Source organism: Thalassophryne amazonica, chromosome 2 (assembly GCF_902500255.1).
Source record: "Thalassophryne amazonica chromosome 2, fThaAma1.1, whole genome shotgun sequence".
NCBI lineage: Eukaryota > Metazoa > Chordata > Actinopteri > Batrachoidiformes > Batrachoididae > Thalassophryne > Thalassophryne amazonica.
The window spans coordinates 6761999-6775825 of NC_047104.1; the positions used below are offsets into that span (position 1 = coordinate 6761999).

The 13827-nt window shown below is 44.2% G+C and overlaps 1 protein-coding gene across 1 annotated transcript in view; it reads right to left on the reverse strand.

Moving 5' to 3' along the window:
• Positions 1-2007: 2007 nt before the first annotated feature.
• The window catches only part of LOC117522007 (aminopeptidase N-like), a 58248-nt gene continuing 46428 nt past the window's right edge, over positions 2008-13827 (reverse strand). Inside the window, exons 17-21 of the mRNA XM_034183379.1 lie at positions 7134-7244; positions 6836-7003; positions 4126-4266; positions 3013-3094; positions 2008-2921 (exon numbers count right to left, since the gene is read on the reverse strand). Of these exons, the coding sequence (XP_034039270.1) occupies positions 2769-2921; positions 3013-3094; positions 4126-4266; positions 6836-7003; positions 7134-7244 (655 nt within the window). The 3' untranslated portion in view covers positions 2008-2768. The remainder of the gene's footprint in view (positions 2922-3012; positions 3095-4125; positions 4267-6835; positions 7004-7133; positions 7245-13827) is intronic.

Genomic DNA, 13827 nt, shown 5'->3' on the forward strand with positions numbered 1-13827 from the left:
TAGGCATGCATGTGTGCTCGTTAACCACCTCGGCAGGTGAAAAAATAAAAAAGAATAAAAACCTACATGTGAAAGGAAACATAACTTCCCAGCACTGTTAAGAAAAAATAATAATGAAAACTGTCACCCTGAAGGTAACCGGTGTCTTGCCAAAAGGTGAACAAGAGAGACACCATGAGGAACGACCCCCACAAAGAGGGACTGACATGCAAGGCCATATTCATGCCAAATTTGGAGGGAAAAAAGCACAAATTGCAACCAGCAAAGTTTTGTTGTTGTTGTTGTGATGATTTTAATTTGACCTTCCTGTGGCCTTGACCTTTGACCTTTTTGTGTGCTGAAAGGTATCGCCATAAGACTGCTATTTGTGAACTTACAAGATAAAAAAATAGAAATTTTGCAGGTTTTTTTCATCACGTCATGATGAAAAGCTTTTGATATTTTCTGGCTCCTCTCATCAAGACCTTTAATGTGGCATATGGCATGACATGTTTTACTCAAATAAGAAATTTGACCTAATTTAGGTCATCTTTGACCTCAAAGGAAGCCAGAAGGTCAAGGTCGATCAGTGATCACTTATCCCAGGTAATGATTTATGGTTAAGGCCAATCACTATACTCATGCCACATTTGGAGGCAAAATTTCAAAAACTGCAACCACCAAAGTTGTTTTGGTGATTTTAGTGTTTGATCTGACTGACCTTGACATTGACCCTTTTGTGTTCTTAAAGCTGCGATATGTGAACTTAAAGAGTCTGCGATGTAAACTGTGTGCTGCAGAGCGAGTTAAGGGTGAAAAATGCAATGATTACAAACAAAACAAAAACAAACAAACAAGCAAACATACATACTGATGAAGAGATAAATCCAGGATTATCGTGGTTTTGGGAAGAGTTCAGGCCTGCGCTCATTAATGACATCAGCAGGTTAAAAAATTTAGTTTACCACATTTTACTTTTTTTTTAGAAACTCATTTGAGAAATAGCCACTTGTAAGAAGAGACGTATTTTTGTTATTTTGTACACATTAAGTACGTGCAGTTAAAGCACAAGAAGGTTCATTACAGCAAGGAGTTAAAACATTTTCCACACCATTTTTCCAAGAATAAAAATGAATTAAAATACTCACCTGTGGGAAGAAATGAAAGAAAAAACCATTATCAGATCAATTATCTTCCGATTAATTTTTGTCCGCTAACTTTTAAACCGATAAACAAAGTAAACAAAGCTGAACAGCAACAAGCATTTTTAAAATTTAAAATCAGTTCAGCACCCACCTGTTAAAAGTTTTGTAACAGACCCACAGTTATATTCTCTGCAAACAGAAAAGAACTGCTTGTATGAAAAGCATCTCAGTCCTCTGCAGACAAAGAAGAAAGAATGATTGCAAGTTCAGTAAACTTGCACATAGGTACACAAACTGAATTCATGGAAATGGTGCTCAAGACAATGCATGGAATCAACCTTACACAAATCGTCTATATCAAAGATTTATTGCCAATTTAACACAGAGGTCATAACCATTCGATAAAAGTAAGTAAAAGATATAGCCTGAGAAACGTAGTTGTAAACAATATACAAAAAAGTGATTCTTTATGAAGTTTGTTTACAATCTAGCCCAAGCGCAAAACTGTAGTTGAGATCCACAAATATGTCAATCGCTATTCACATTATTGGCAGAATTATTGGGGGGATGAGGGGGAGCTTAAGTGGCACCGCCACTGATTATGATAATTTTTTTACAATAAATTTCATGAGAAATTCTGTTATTCTGCAAACAAACAGACTTTTTTTAATCTTCCTGCCCCTTTAAAGACTTCCAACAGATATAATCTGTTGTTAGATTTTCTTGAAGAAGCTTTTAAAGCTGCAGAACTTCAAAGATGATCAGTTCTGTTGAGATGATTGTCGGTGAAATCCAGCTGGTCTCCAACATTCTGACACAGGCTTCTCTTCCTGACGTGCATCAAGCAAACTGAGTCATCTTGAGTTGTATGGAGTTACCGAGCGTAAAAGTCATGGAAAACAGGACTGTCCAAACTTATTAAACAGGGATTTTATTTTGCCTCTTTCCTACAATGAATCCAGGAAAAGTTGGGAAGTGTGCAAATAAGGAATCCTTCAGGGTTACAACAGACAGAGGCTGATTTAAAGGGATCAAACTGTGCAAATTATGTTTGTCTTTTTAAATCTATCATTCACAGATCATTTGGTTTTCATGTTAAACATCCTCAAAGTCACACAATTCTACAGCTGTGCACGTTTGACACTCTATGACAAGAAGCAAAAATTAGACCCTAAAAAACTCGTTTCAGACTCAAGGCTGAAACGCCCACTGTGATCCTCCCCCTCCCCCATCAGGGAGTGGGCGTGGTGAGCAGCAGCTCATTTCCACTTGGAGCCAACAGGCTCAGGAACAGCTGGTTTCCTTGAGAGTTTTAAAAATCTGGAATGTTTTGATATATCGTTAGGACACGTCGCGTGCTAACTCGTGGAACAGGCGGATAACGTAACTCCTTTAAAATACGCAAACAATGGCACAGATTAGTGGTTTTCTGACGTTCATTTACATTTCTATTATCTAAAAGAATCACAGACTGGAGGTGAGACTGAGGTCACCTCTTGTACAGTATTTGCCATTAGAGCACAAATGTTGCAATACACGCGGGAGATGACATCACAGACGGGCTGCTGCCACCAGTCAGCTGTTCTATGTTCTACCACAGCTTTACAGAATCTCTCCTGAGTGATCCAGGAGGCGCGCCGACACTCATGTCGACTCGGCAGTAAACCACTGCAGCATGTGGGCTTTGTTCTGCGTCACCCATCTGATGTTGGCTGTGGTTTTCTCGATGGCCTGCTCCAGAGCCAGCGTGGCCGAGCCAAAACCACTCTGGAGGTTTTCTTCTTTAAACTTCTTCAGCTGCAGGGAAAAAACAGAATGTGTGCATTTTCCTCTCCACTTTGATCACGTTTAAGCCAGAAGGGAATTTGCAGGTTTATGGTTTGAATACCTCCTGCAACTCGACGTTCGTGCAGAATCTGCTTGTGACTGCAGAGATGAGTCTGGGAAAGGAAAATGATCCTGTTCCATATCTAACAGTCACAAAAACAAAATGTCATGATGTAATAGAGAGAAAATAAAACACACAAATGCAAGTGTAAAAGGAATATCTGATAATAGTCCATCAGCTGCACACTCTAGCTCTCAGTCCAAAATATGTTGTTTCCTTCCTTGGCCCGTGCTCCACTGCTCAGTGTGCTTCAAGAAATGTGAAATATTGAGCAAAATGCAAAATGCAAAAAAAAAAAAAAAGAATAAATGGGGAGTAAAGCCTAGTTCTACTTAGTACCCATGTAAGTGGATAACACATCTTTGTGGCAACAGTGCCGGTGGGGTTCGAACACCAGATTGCTCGTACGTGAGACCAAGCCAGTAGGAACATCTTTTCAATCAGGACTTCACCTTGTTCCATATTTCTCCATCATTTTTAACTTTGTCCCATGGTCACAAGTGCATTTAACCATGTTCTCTGACTACCCCATCAACTGCCACATCCTGCCAACAATACCCGTTTGTAACCGGATAACGTCTTTGTGGCAACAGTGGCGGTGGGGTTCAAACATCAGATAGCTCGTACTTGAAACCAAGGCTCTACCAAGTCAGCCAAAGGGGAATTCTTCACTGGTGTAACAAGGTGAAATCCAAATTGAAAAGATGTTCCTAGAACATCTGCAGTAGTAACATCTCCCTCAGCCCCAACCAGTCCCAGCAGAAGACTGCCCCTCCCTGAGCCTGGTTCTGCTGGAGGTTTCTTCCTGTTAAAAGGGAGTTTTTCCTTCCCACTGTCGCCAAGTGCTTGCTCACAGGGGGTCGTTTTGACCGTTGGGGTTTTTACGTAATTATTGTATGGCCTTGCCTTACAATATAAAGCGCCTTGGGGCAACTGTTTGTTGTGATTTGGCGCTATATAAATAAAATTGATGATGAAATTGATGATAATGAGGAACAAGAAGTACTGCTATTAATCGCAATGGAACCCTGGCGGATCAGTCATTCTTGGCGGATGTATGTACTGTCTGAGTGCCTCGTTTAGTTCTTAAATAAGTTTGTGTTGAGCTCTTACTGTTGGAAAAGGTAGCCCCAGTTTTCTCTAATGAAGTTCCAGGCCAGCGGCATTCCAACAACGTTTCGGCTGACGGTTTGGATCGTAGACAGGGCATCCTGTTTTCGAATCTTAGCAGGATCCAGGGTGTACTCCAGATACCTGGCTTATTCAAAATCGTACTCATGAAGAGAACTTTTTCACATAAATATGTCTGAGAAAGTCATTAATTGAAAGGTAACACATTCATCTGGATGTCCATTAAATGACACCAACATCCAGTACACAGTAATTGACACATGCAACATCCTGAGGCATTCGCCAAAGAAAAGAGGGGACAGAATTTCTGACCAATTACAGAAGCTTGATTGATGCCTGGATCTCGACAGTGAGCTGGACTGTGGTCCTTCTCACAAGTGGTCTGACTCCGACCGTCATCGACCATCATAACCTCATGTCCCTGTGATGGACCTTACAGAATGGTGAATCTTTGGTGACGGGGTCACCAAAGATTAGAGAGGCTTGGGACTCCGGCGAGGGCGGTCGCATCTCCTCCTCTCTCCTCTATCTCTGCTCCTCTATCTCTGCTCCAACCTTCAAAGTCCCTACTTCACCGGACTGTGAATTCTTCAAACTATATTGGATTAACCATGGAATTGATCAGCTGGTCTCTGAATGCTATTGTCACCATTTTTTCAACAAGGAAATCAGGGCCGGGGGACCCTGCATGCCTAGATGGAACCTACCCTGCGGGCTATGTTCTCGATGCCTAGGAGAAATGGTGTGTCGCATGCTTGGTGCCACTCTCTGTGGAGGATGTTGAAGATTTATTTATATTTGGTTTTATCGTAGGAGGGCTGGTACTTACTAGTTTATGTGCTGCCCTGACCTACCAGAGAACTGGCAAGACGGCTGCCACCAGAACCATGACCCCTCACCTGGCCATCATGATTAATGAGTTGGGCAAGGTGATACATTCTCAGACTGCGTTAACCCTTGAACTCAGATGCAAGTTGGATAACATCTCGGAGCAAATGTACGCCTTGCAAAGGAAGGACGTCAGAGACAAGGGAATACTCATAAATTGGATTTGGTTGTTCATGAGAGCTGCAAATGTGTTTTCACTGCTCAACCATAAACATGACAGACTTATCAGCCTCTGAAGGTCAAAACGCCCCATTGTTTTCCTCCAGAAGAATTTCTACAGCCTTGGTGAACCATTTGGCTGCCTTCTTATCTTTTGCAACTCCAGCACACATGGACAGAAACTGACATAAACTTAACTCATCTGCCACTCATGACTGATATGCATGCTCCCTTCCCTCCTTTGTGTTCCTGTCCCCATCCCCCACCCCATCCCGTCCCCTGCGCACGCCACTCCCTCCCCCCTATGGGGCGCAACACAGCTTTAGCTGCGGCAGCTCCCCATTCCCCCCAACCTGGCTGCGTGACCACGTGTTGCTACAGCCCTCCCACAGTCACATTTCCTCAATTCGGATGAAGGACTGTTTCAAAGTTTAGGGTACATAAACAATTACATGTATATGTGCGGTTGTTTTAATTCTGATGTGGGCCATTATTACATTCAACTAGTAATAATTGTGGATTAATTGCTGTACATTTGTATGAGGTAACTGGGTGTGAAATGAATTGCCCTTTTAGGGATCAATAAAGTTGTCTGAAGTCTGAAGTCAAACCTGGGCTTAGTTCAACATGCCTGTATCTATTAATTCCTGTAGCTGTGCATCTACTGTCCCACAGTGATGGAAACTTCTCAAACCTGTTTCACTTTTAAGCCAAAACAAATACGCATGAATTCATCATCAGAGATCTTCTGTATGCAGATGATGCTCCACTCTATGTGTGTCTTTTCCAGATCAGCTTCAGGCCCTGATTGATTGTTACTCAAACTCATGAAGCATTTTGACTCACGATCTTGAAGAAAACGGTCAGAATGTCACTGGCAGCAAACAAACATATCTTCAATACCAGAGACAACACTCTTAAAAACATGGAAAGGTTTACATGACACTGATCAGTCGTAACTAACATAGATTATTGATGTATATTTGCCAGATTAGGAAACATGACTTCCACTTTGGACTAAATGTGTGCAGTGTAACAAAAGTTTGGGTAAACAAAGCAGGTCAACACGGGCTCTCCTATCCTTTTTCTGAGGGGGCTTGTCTTGATTGAACTTTGGCAACTCTGATCTCCACAATTTATGGAGTTGCTGCTCTGCTTAGTCCTTATCAGAAAATGGACAAAAATGTAGATGAAGGCAGAGCATGGACAGAAGGCTTCATCTGTGTTCATGTTGAACACTGATCACTAAAACATAATCAGCCTGGGAAGCGACTGGGATGAGGATCAGTACCTCCAGCTTTGAGACCACGGCCCTCTGTTGTTAAACGGTGGATTCTCCCCTTTGGGTCAGGGGAGAGTTACTGCCCAAGGTGAAGGAGTTAAAGTACCTTGGGGTCAATAGATGGATTGGGACAGCATCTGATGTTTTATGGATGCTGTGGTGAAGAAGGATCTGAGCCAGAAGATGAGATTGCCAATTTACCAGTCGATTTACACTCTTGTCCTCACCTATGCTCATGAACTAATGACTGAAACAATAAGGTCACACACATAAGTAGCAGAAATGAGAGTCCTCCATTAGCAGTTGAGTTTCAAAGGTATTGTTCCAGCCAGAAAACACCCTGGATCTACACAGCCAATGTACCTGTGGAGAAGCCACGGTGTTTTGGTGCAGGCCATGGCCTTCCTGAGCCGAGAGAGTTCAGGAGCCACCGTCGTGTTCTTAAACATTTTCCAAGCAAAATCCCATTCCTTCACACCGCCGAAAGCTATAGCATTGCAGTACGTTGTGGTTTTCAAGTGGGGCTGGATCCTGGACAACATTAACAGAGACCAGAAGATAAATCCTACTGAGATTTGGAATTAAAGAATTCTGGCAGGCAGAGTTAGATACGCCGAAAACAAAACACTGAAATAACGGAGGAAAATGTGAAAATACTCACATGTTGTGGTCTGGATCCTTCATCCACTGTCTGAACCAGCTTTTAGTTAGAGCCCTGCATTCCTCCACCCCCACAAGGCAAGCTGTTCCAACAGCATTAATCTGATTATAACTGGAACGCAGAAAAGACGCACCAAATAAATATATAAATAAGTCAGGATGGATACATGAACATTTCCAAAGACACTGAATATGTCTTGGACTTTATTTCCATCAGTTATGAAGAAATACAGTTTGGCACTCTGTGGTAAATCTGTGTGGAGTTGACAGTTCTCAAAAACTGAGTGACTGTGCAAGAAGGAGTGAGGAAAGCCACCAAGACACCCAGACAACCCAGACGTTATAGGCTGCTCTGACTGTGATTGGAGACATTGTGCACAGTGCATGTTTTGCATTTTGTATCCCCAGTTATACAGTTTCATGATGACATGGCACAGAGGAGGATTTTCTTTCTCCAAAACATCAAATCTTGACTTACATCTCAGATGTACCTTCTGGGAAATTGTAGCTGAACTTTCAGGTCTTTTTTTTAAAGAAAATCTTCCTCTATTCCACTTCATCATGAAGCTGCATAACTGGAGACAGAAAATATCCTCATATAAAATCAAAAATAATGATAAAAATGATACCAAAGCGAACAGAGCTCTGGTACCACAACAGCATCAATATTGGCAGATATCCAAATTCAGGTATCGGGATCGGAAGTGAAAAAATGTGGATCAGTGCATCCCTGTGTGATTCCATGAAGGTTGGAACTGTTTCACACGGTGTGGTATGATTTCATGCAGTCTACCATGATTCCATGAGGGTTGGAGGTCATTTGGCATAATTTCAAACTGCTTGCTGTGATTTCACGCCGTTTGGTGTGATGTCTTGAGGTTCACTATCATTTCATAAGGTTTGGTGTGATTCCATATCATTTATTGCAGTTTCATGTTTGATGCAGTTTGTATTGGCTTTCATGTTGCTTGCAATGATGTATGTATGATATATTTTTTGTTGATTTCATGTCATTTTCAGTGATTTCATGTCATTTTCAGTGATTTCATGTCATTGTTGGTGATTTCATGTCTGAATTCATGTACATCCCAATTCCAATGAAGTCGGGACATTGTGTAAAATGTAAATAAAAACAGAATACAATGATTTTCAAATCCTCTTCAACCTATATTCAATTGAATACACCACAAAGACAAGATATTTAATGTTCAAACTGATAGAGTTTGTTTTGTGCAAATATTTGCTCATTTTGAAATGGATGCCTGCAACACGTTTTAAAAAAGCTGGGACAGTGGTATGTTTCCCACTGTGTTACATCACCTTTCCTTCTAACAACACTCAATAAGCGTTTGGGAACTGAGGACACTAATTGTTGAAGCTTTGTAGGTGGAATTCTTTCCCATTCTTGCTTGATGTACGACTTCAGTTGTTCAACAGTCCGGGGTCTCTGTTGTCGTATTTTACGCTTCATAATGTGCCACACATTTTCAATGGGTGACAGGTCTGGACTGCAGGCAGGCCAGTCTAGTACCCGCACTCTTTTACTATGAAGCCACGCTGTTGTAACACGTGCAGAACGTGGCTTGGCATTGTCTTGCTGAAATAAGCAGGGACGTCCCTGAAAAAGACGTTGCTTGGATGGCAGCATGTGTTGCTCCAAAACCTGGACGTATCTTTCAGCATTGATGGTGCCATCACAGATGTGTAAGTTGTCCATGCCATGGGCACTAACACACCCCCATACCATCACAGATGCTGGCTTTTGAACTTTGTGCTGGTAACAATTTGGATGGTCTTTTTCCTCTTTTGTCCACAGGACACGACGTCCATGATTTCCAAAAACAATTTGAAATGTGGACTCATCAGACCACAGCACACTTTTCCACTTTGTGTCTGTCCATTTCAAATGAGCTCGAGCCCACAGAAGGCGGCGGCGTTTCTGGATGTTGTTGATGTTTGACTTTCACATTGCATGGTAGAGTTTTAAGTTTAAGTTTAAAGTCTATGTTGTGAAAGTGTAGTGACACGGACCCACAACAGGGGGCGGTAATGAACGGACAATGGATTAAGCCAAAAAGTAACAATTTAATGTTGTGAATTGCACAATGGAATACAGACAATTGCAGTTGAGGAGTACAGTCAATCATACACAAGGTGACATGTGGGCAGACTCGAGGATAGAAGACGTCTGTCCAGAGAAGAGCCGGATCCCACACGGCTTCCACCGCCAACGGATCTGAAGAACACCGGAGCCGCCAAGTCCTGCTCCCAGGTGGCCACCGTCTCCAGCTGTCAGACCTGGTACTGCTGGCAGAAACAGAAACAGTTAATGGTGGGTGTGTGGATACACACCCAGTAATCTCTCCGTACTCAGTTCCTCCGGGAGGGAGAACCTCCACCTCCAGAAACAGTTTCACCCGTGCAGCTCCTGTCAGTCTCTTCCCTGGATGGAGTGAGAGGCGAAGAACGTCGCACTCCCACTATCCGCCAATCCAGCTTCAGACTAAGTCCACAGGAAAAACGGCTGCACACAGAACAATGTTTAGATACAACAAATTACCGCAGAGAAGGTTACCTGAGTGGTAGCTGATTTCTCGGCGGGGAGGTGGAGTTGCAATCCGGCTTTTATGGTGATGGTAGAATGAGTGACAGCTAGTGCTGTTGACGAGTGACAGCTGTCACTCTCTGTTGCTCCTACGTCCTCTTGTGCTTGAAGCCCGCACTTCAAGCAGGGCGCCCTCTGGTGGTGGTGGGCCAGCACTACCTCCTCTTCAGCGGCCCACACAACAGTCTAGATGGAAAGAGCTAGAGATGGCTGAGTCTGAAAACTATCCAATTCAGGCAAAGTTAGGCGACAAAAGACTGATAAAAGAGCAGATAGAACAAGGTAATCAATGGATTAATCTTCCGCTGAAACTTTGGCTAAATTGTCTTAATAAGAATGGTTGGCATGAGAAAGCTAGGATTTTAAGATGGTGTGCTTATGACTTGGATTTCACTCCTAATAAACTAGATACAACATATAAAAGTTGGGCCGGGCTAAACTTAGGAGCTTATTGTATGTTGCATGATAAGGAAATTTTGAGGGAATTTCAATCAGTAAGGGAGCAATATCAACTAAGTAATTCAGATTTTTACAGGTTCCTCCAAATGCGTCATCATCTACAAAAAACTGCGCCTAGAAATAAGGATATTTTTGAAACTCCAATACTTAGAATTTTTATTAAGGCATATCGCACAGACTCAAATTTTAAATTAATCTCGAAATTATACAAGGACATACAGGCAGCCAAGGATTTAAATACATCATATATTAAACAAAAATGGGAAAGGGAATCAAAGGTGGTGATTTCTGATGTTACTTGGTCTAAATATTGTGCATTTCAATGGAAAATATCCAGCTCTAATGTTTGGAGATGTTTTGGTTGGAAAAGCTTGTGTAGATATTTTATCACTCCAGCACAAACCAAATATTATTCAAGCTCCTCCAGTTGTTGGAGAAACTGCGGAGCCCAGAGTGCAAAACACTTCCATTTGTTTTGGTCATGTCCACTGGTCAATAGCTTTTGGATTTGTATTCATTCTGAAATGGAAAAAATTTTGGGTCTGAAGTTCCCTTTTAATTGGGACGAACTTCTTTTTGGACTTTTACATTCAGTGGACACAGACAAAGAAACCAGATGTCTATACGGCATGTTAAGTACGGCAGCCCGTAAAGCAATCACCAAAAGTGGATGAGCTCCCACGCTCCATCTTTAGAGGACTGGCACAGGATTGTTTACGGACTATTCACAATGGAACAAATTACATTTTCCAGGAGATTACAATTGGACAAATTCGAAAAGTTTTGGAGCAAATGGAGGAGTTACATTTCTGCCAGGCATCCTGAATTTGTATGACACTCTGTATTCTCATTTTAAATTGAATGTTTTGAATGTTGTTTTTTTTAAGTACACCCCTGCATGTTCTTTGCTCTATGTTCTAAATTTTTTTTTGTGTGTGTGTATCTCTGTAAAATATTTTGTTAAACTTAAAAAAAAATAAAAAAATAAAAAAATAAAGTCTTTATTGTCATTGCACAGTTATACAGTGTACACCAGCACAACGAAATTGGGGCACGGCCCTCTCCTCAGTGCAACATACATACATATAACACACAACATACATAAAAAAAAAAACTGTATATTAATACTAAAAAATTATAATAATGCACTCTAAAAAATGTATTGCACGTGTGGTTGTAATTGCACCTGGCCCATAATTCCATCCATCCATTTTCTTCCACTTTATCCGGAGTCAGGTTACGGGGGCAGCACCTCAAGCAAAGCCGCCCAGACCTCCCGATCCACAAACACCTCCCCCAGCTCCTCCGGGGGAACCCCAAGGCGTTCCCAACCCAGCCGAGAGATGTAGTCCCTCCAGCGTGTCTTGGGTCTTCCCCAGGGCCTCTTCCCAATGGAACGTGCCCGGAACACCTCTCCAGCAAGGCGTCCAGGGGGCATCCGGAAGAGATGCCCGGCCCACCTCAACTGACTCCTTTCGATGTGGAGGAGCAGCGGCTCGACTCCGAGCTCCTTCCGAGTGACTGAGCTCCTCACCCTATCTCTAAGGGAGTGCCCAGCCACCCTGCGGAGGAAACTCATCTCGGCCGCTTGTACTCACGATCTCGTTCTTTCGGTCATGAGCCAAATCTCATGACCATAGGCAAGGATCGGAATGTAGATCGATCGGTAAATCGAGAGCTTTGCCCCCCTACTCAGCTCTCTCTTCACCACGACGGTCCGATACAGCAACCGCATCACTGCAGATGCTGCACCGATCCGTCTATCGATCTCACGCTCCATCCGTCCGTCCGTCACTCGTGAACAAGACCCCGAGATACTTAAACTCCTCCACTTGAGGCAAGGACACTCCACCGACCTGAAGAGGGCAAAGCACCTTTTTCCGGTCGAGAACCATGGCCTCGGATTTGGAGGTGCTGATCTTCATCCTGGACACTTCACACTCGGCTGCAAACCACCCCAGTGCACGCTGAAGGTCCTGATTTGATGAAGCCAAAAGAACCACATCGTCCGCAAACAGCAGAGACGAGATTCTGTGGTTCCCAAACCAGACCCCCTCTACACCCTGGCTGCGCCTAGAAATTCTGTCCAAAAAATAATGAACAGAACCGGTGACAAAGGGCAGCCCTGGCGGAGGCCAACTTGCACTGGAAACAGGTTTGACTTACTACCGGCAATGCGAACCAAGCTCCTGCTGTGGTCGTACAGGGACCGGATAGCCCTTAGCAAAGGACCCCGGACCCCGTACTCCTGGAGCACCCCCCACAGGGTGCCCCGAGGGACACGGTCGAACGCCTTCTCCAGATCCACAAAACACATGTAGTACTCTGGAATAGACCTTACCGGGGAGGCTGAGGAGTGTGATCCCCCTATAGTTGGAACACACCCTCCGGTCCCCCTTCTTAAACAGAGGGACCAGCACCCCAGTCTGCCAATCCAGAGGCACTGTCCCCGATCGTCACACGATGTTGCAGAGGCGTGTCAGCCAAGACAGTCCCACAACATCCAGAGACTTAAGGTACTCAGGACGGATTTCATCCACCCCAGGAGCCTTGCCACCAAGGATCTTTCTAACCACCTCAGTGACTTCGGCCTGGGTAATGGATAAGTCCGCCTCTGAGTCCCCAGTCTCTGCTTCCTCTTTGGAAGACATGACGATGGGATTGAGGAGATCCTCGAAGTATTCCTTCCACCACCCGACAACATCCCCAGTCAGGGTCAACAGCTCCCCACCCGCACCGTAAACAGTGCTGGTGGAGAGCTGCTTCCACTTCCTGAGGCGCCGGATGGTTTGCCAGAATATCTTTGAGGCTGACCGATAGTCCTCCTCCATGGCCTCCCCGAACTCCTCCCAGACCCGAGTTTTTGCCTCTGCGACAGCACGGGCTGCAGCACGCTTGGCCTGCCGGTACCTGTCAGCTGCCTCCGCGGTCCCACTTACCAACAAAGATAAGTAGGACTCCTTCTTCAGCTTGACGGCGTCCCTTACTTCTGGTGTCCACCACCGGGTTCAGGGATTGCCACCACGACAGGCACCAGAGACCTTGTGACCACAGCTACGAGCGGCCACATCAACAATGGAAGTGGAGAACATGGTCCACTCGGACTCCATGTCTCCAACCTCCCCCGGGATCTGGGAGAGCTTCTCCCAGATCCCAGTGGAGCTGGCCCGTAATTGAGTGACATAATGTCAATGTCAGATATTTCTGTTTAACAGGGCGATGGCCCTGTTATAGAAACTGTCCCTCAGTCTGTTTGTCCTTGCCCTCAGCATCCCAAACTGTCTGCCTGAGGGCAGCAGCTGAAAGATCCCATGCCCTGGATGTGTGTTATCTCCCAGAATGCTGCATGCTCTCCTGAGACAGCGGGTGCTGTACAAATCTTGTAGGGAGGGGAGGGGATGGCCAATAATCTTCTGCACGGTGTTAATGACCCTCTGTAGTGCTTTCCTGTGTGCCATGGTGCAGCTGGAGAACCACACAGAGATGCAGTACGTCAGCACACTCTCAATGGAGCAGCGGTAAAAGACGGTCAGCAGCTCCTCCTTCAAGTTGACCCTCTTGAGGATCCTCAGGAAGTGGAGCCGCTGTTGAGCCTTCTTCACAACCGCCGAGGTGTAAGATCTCCATTGGA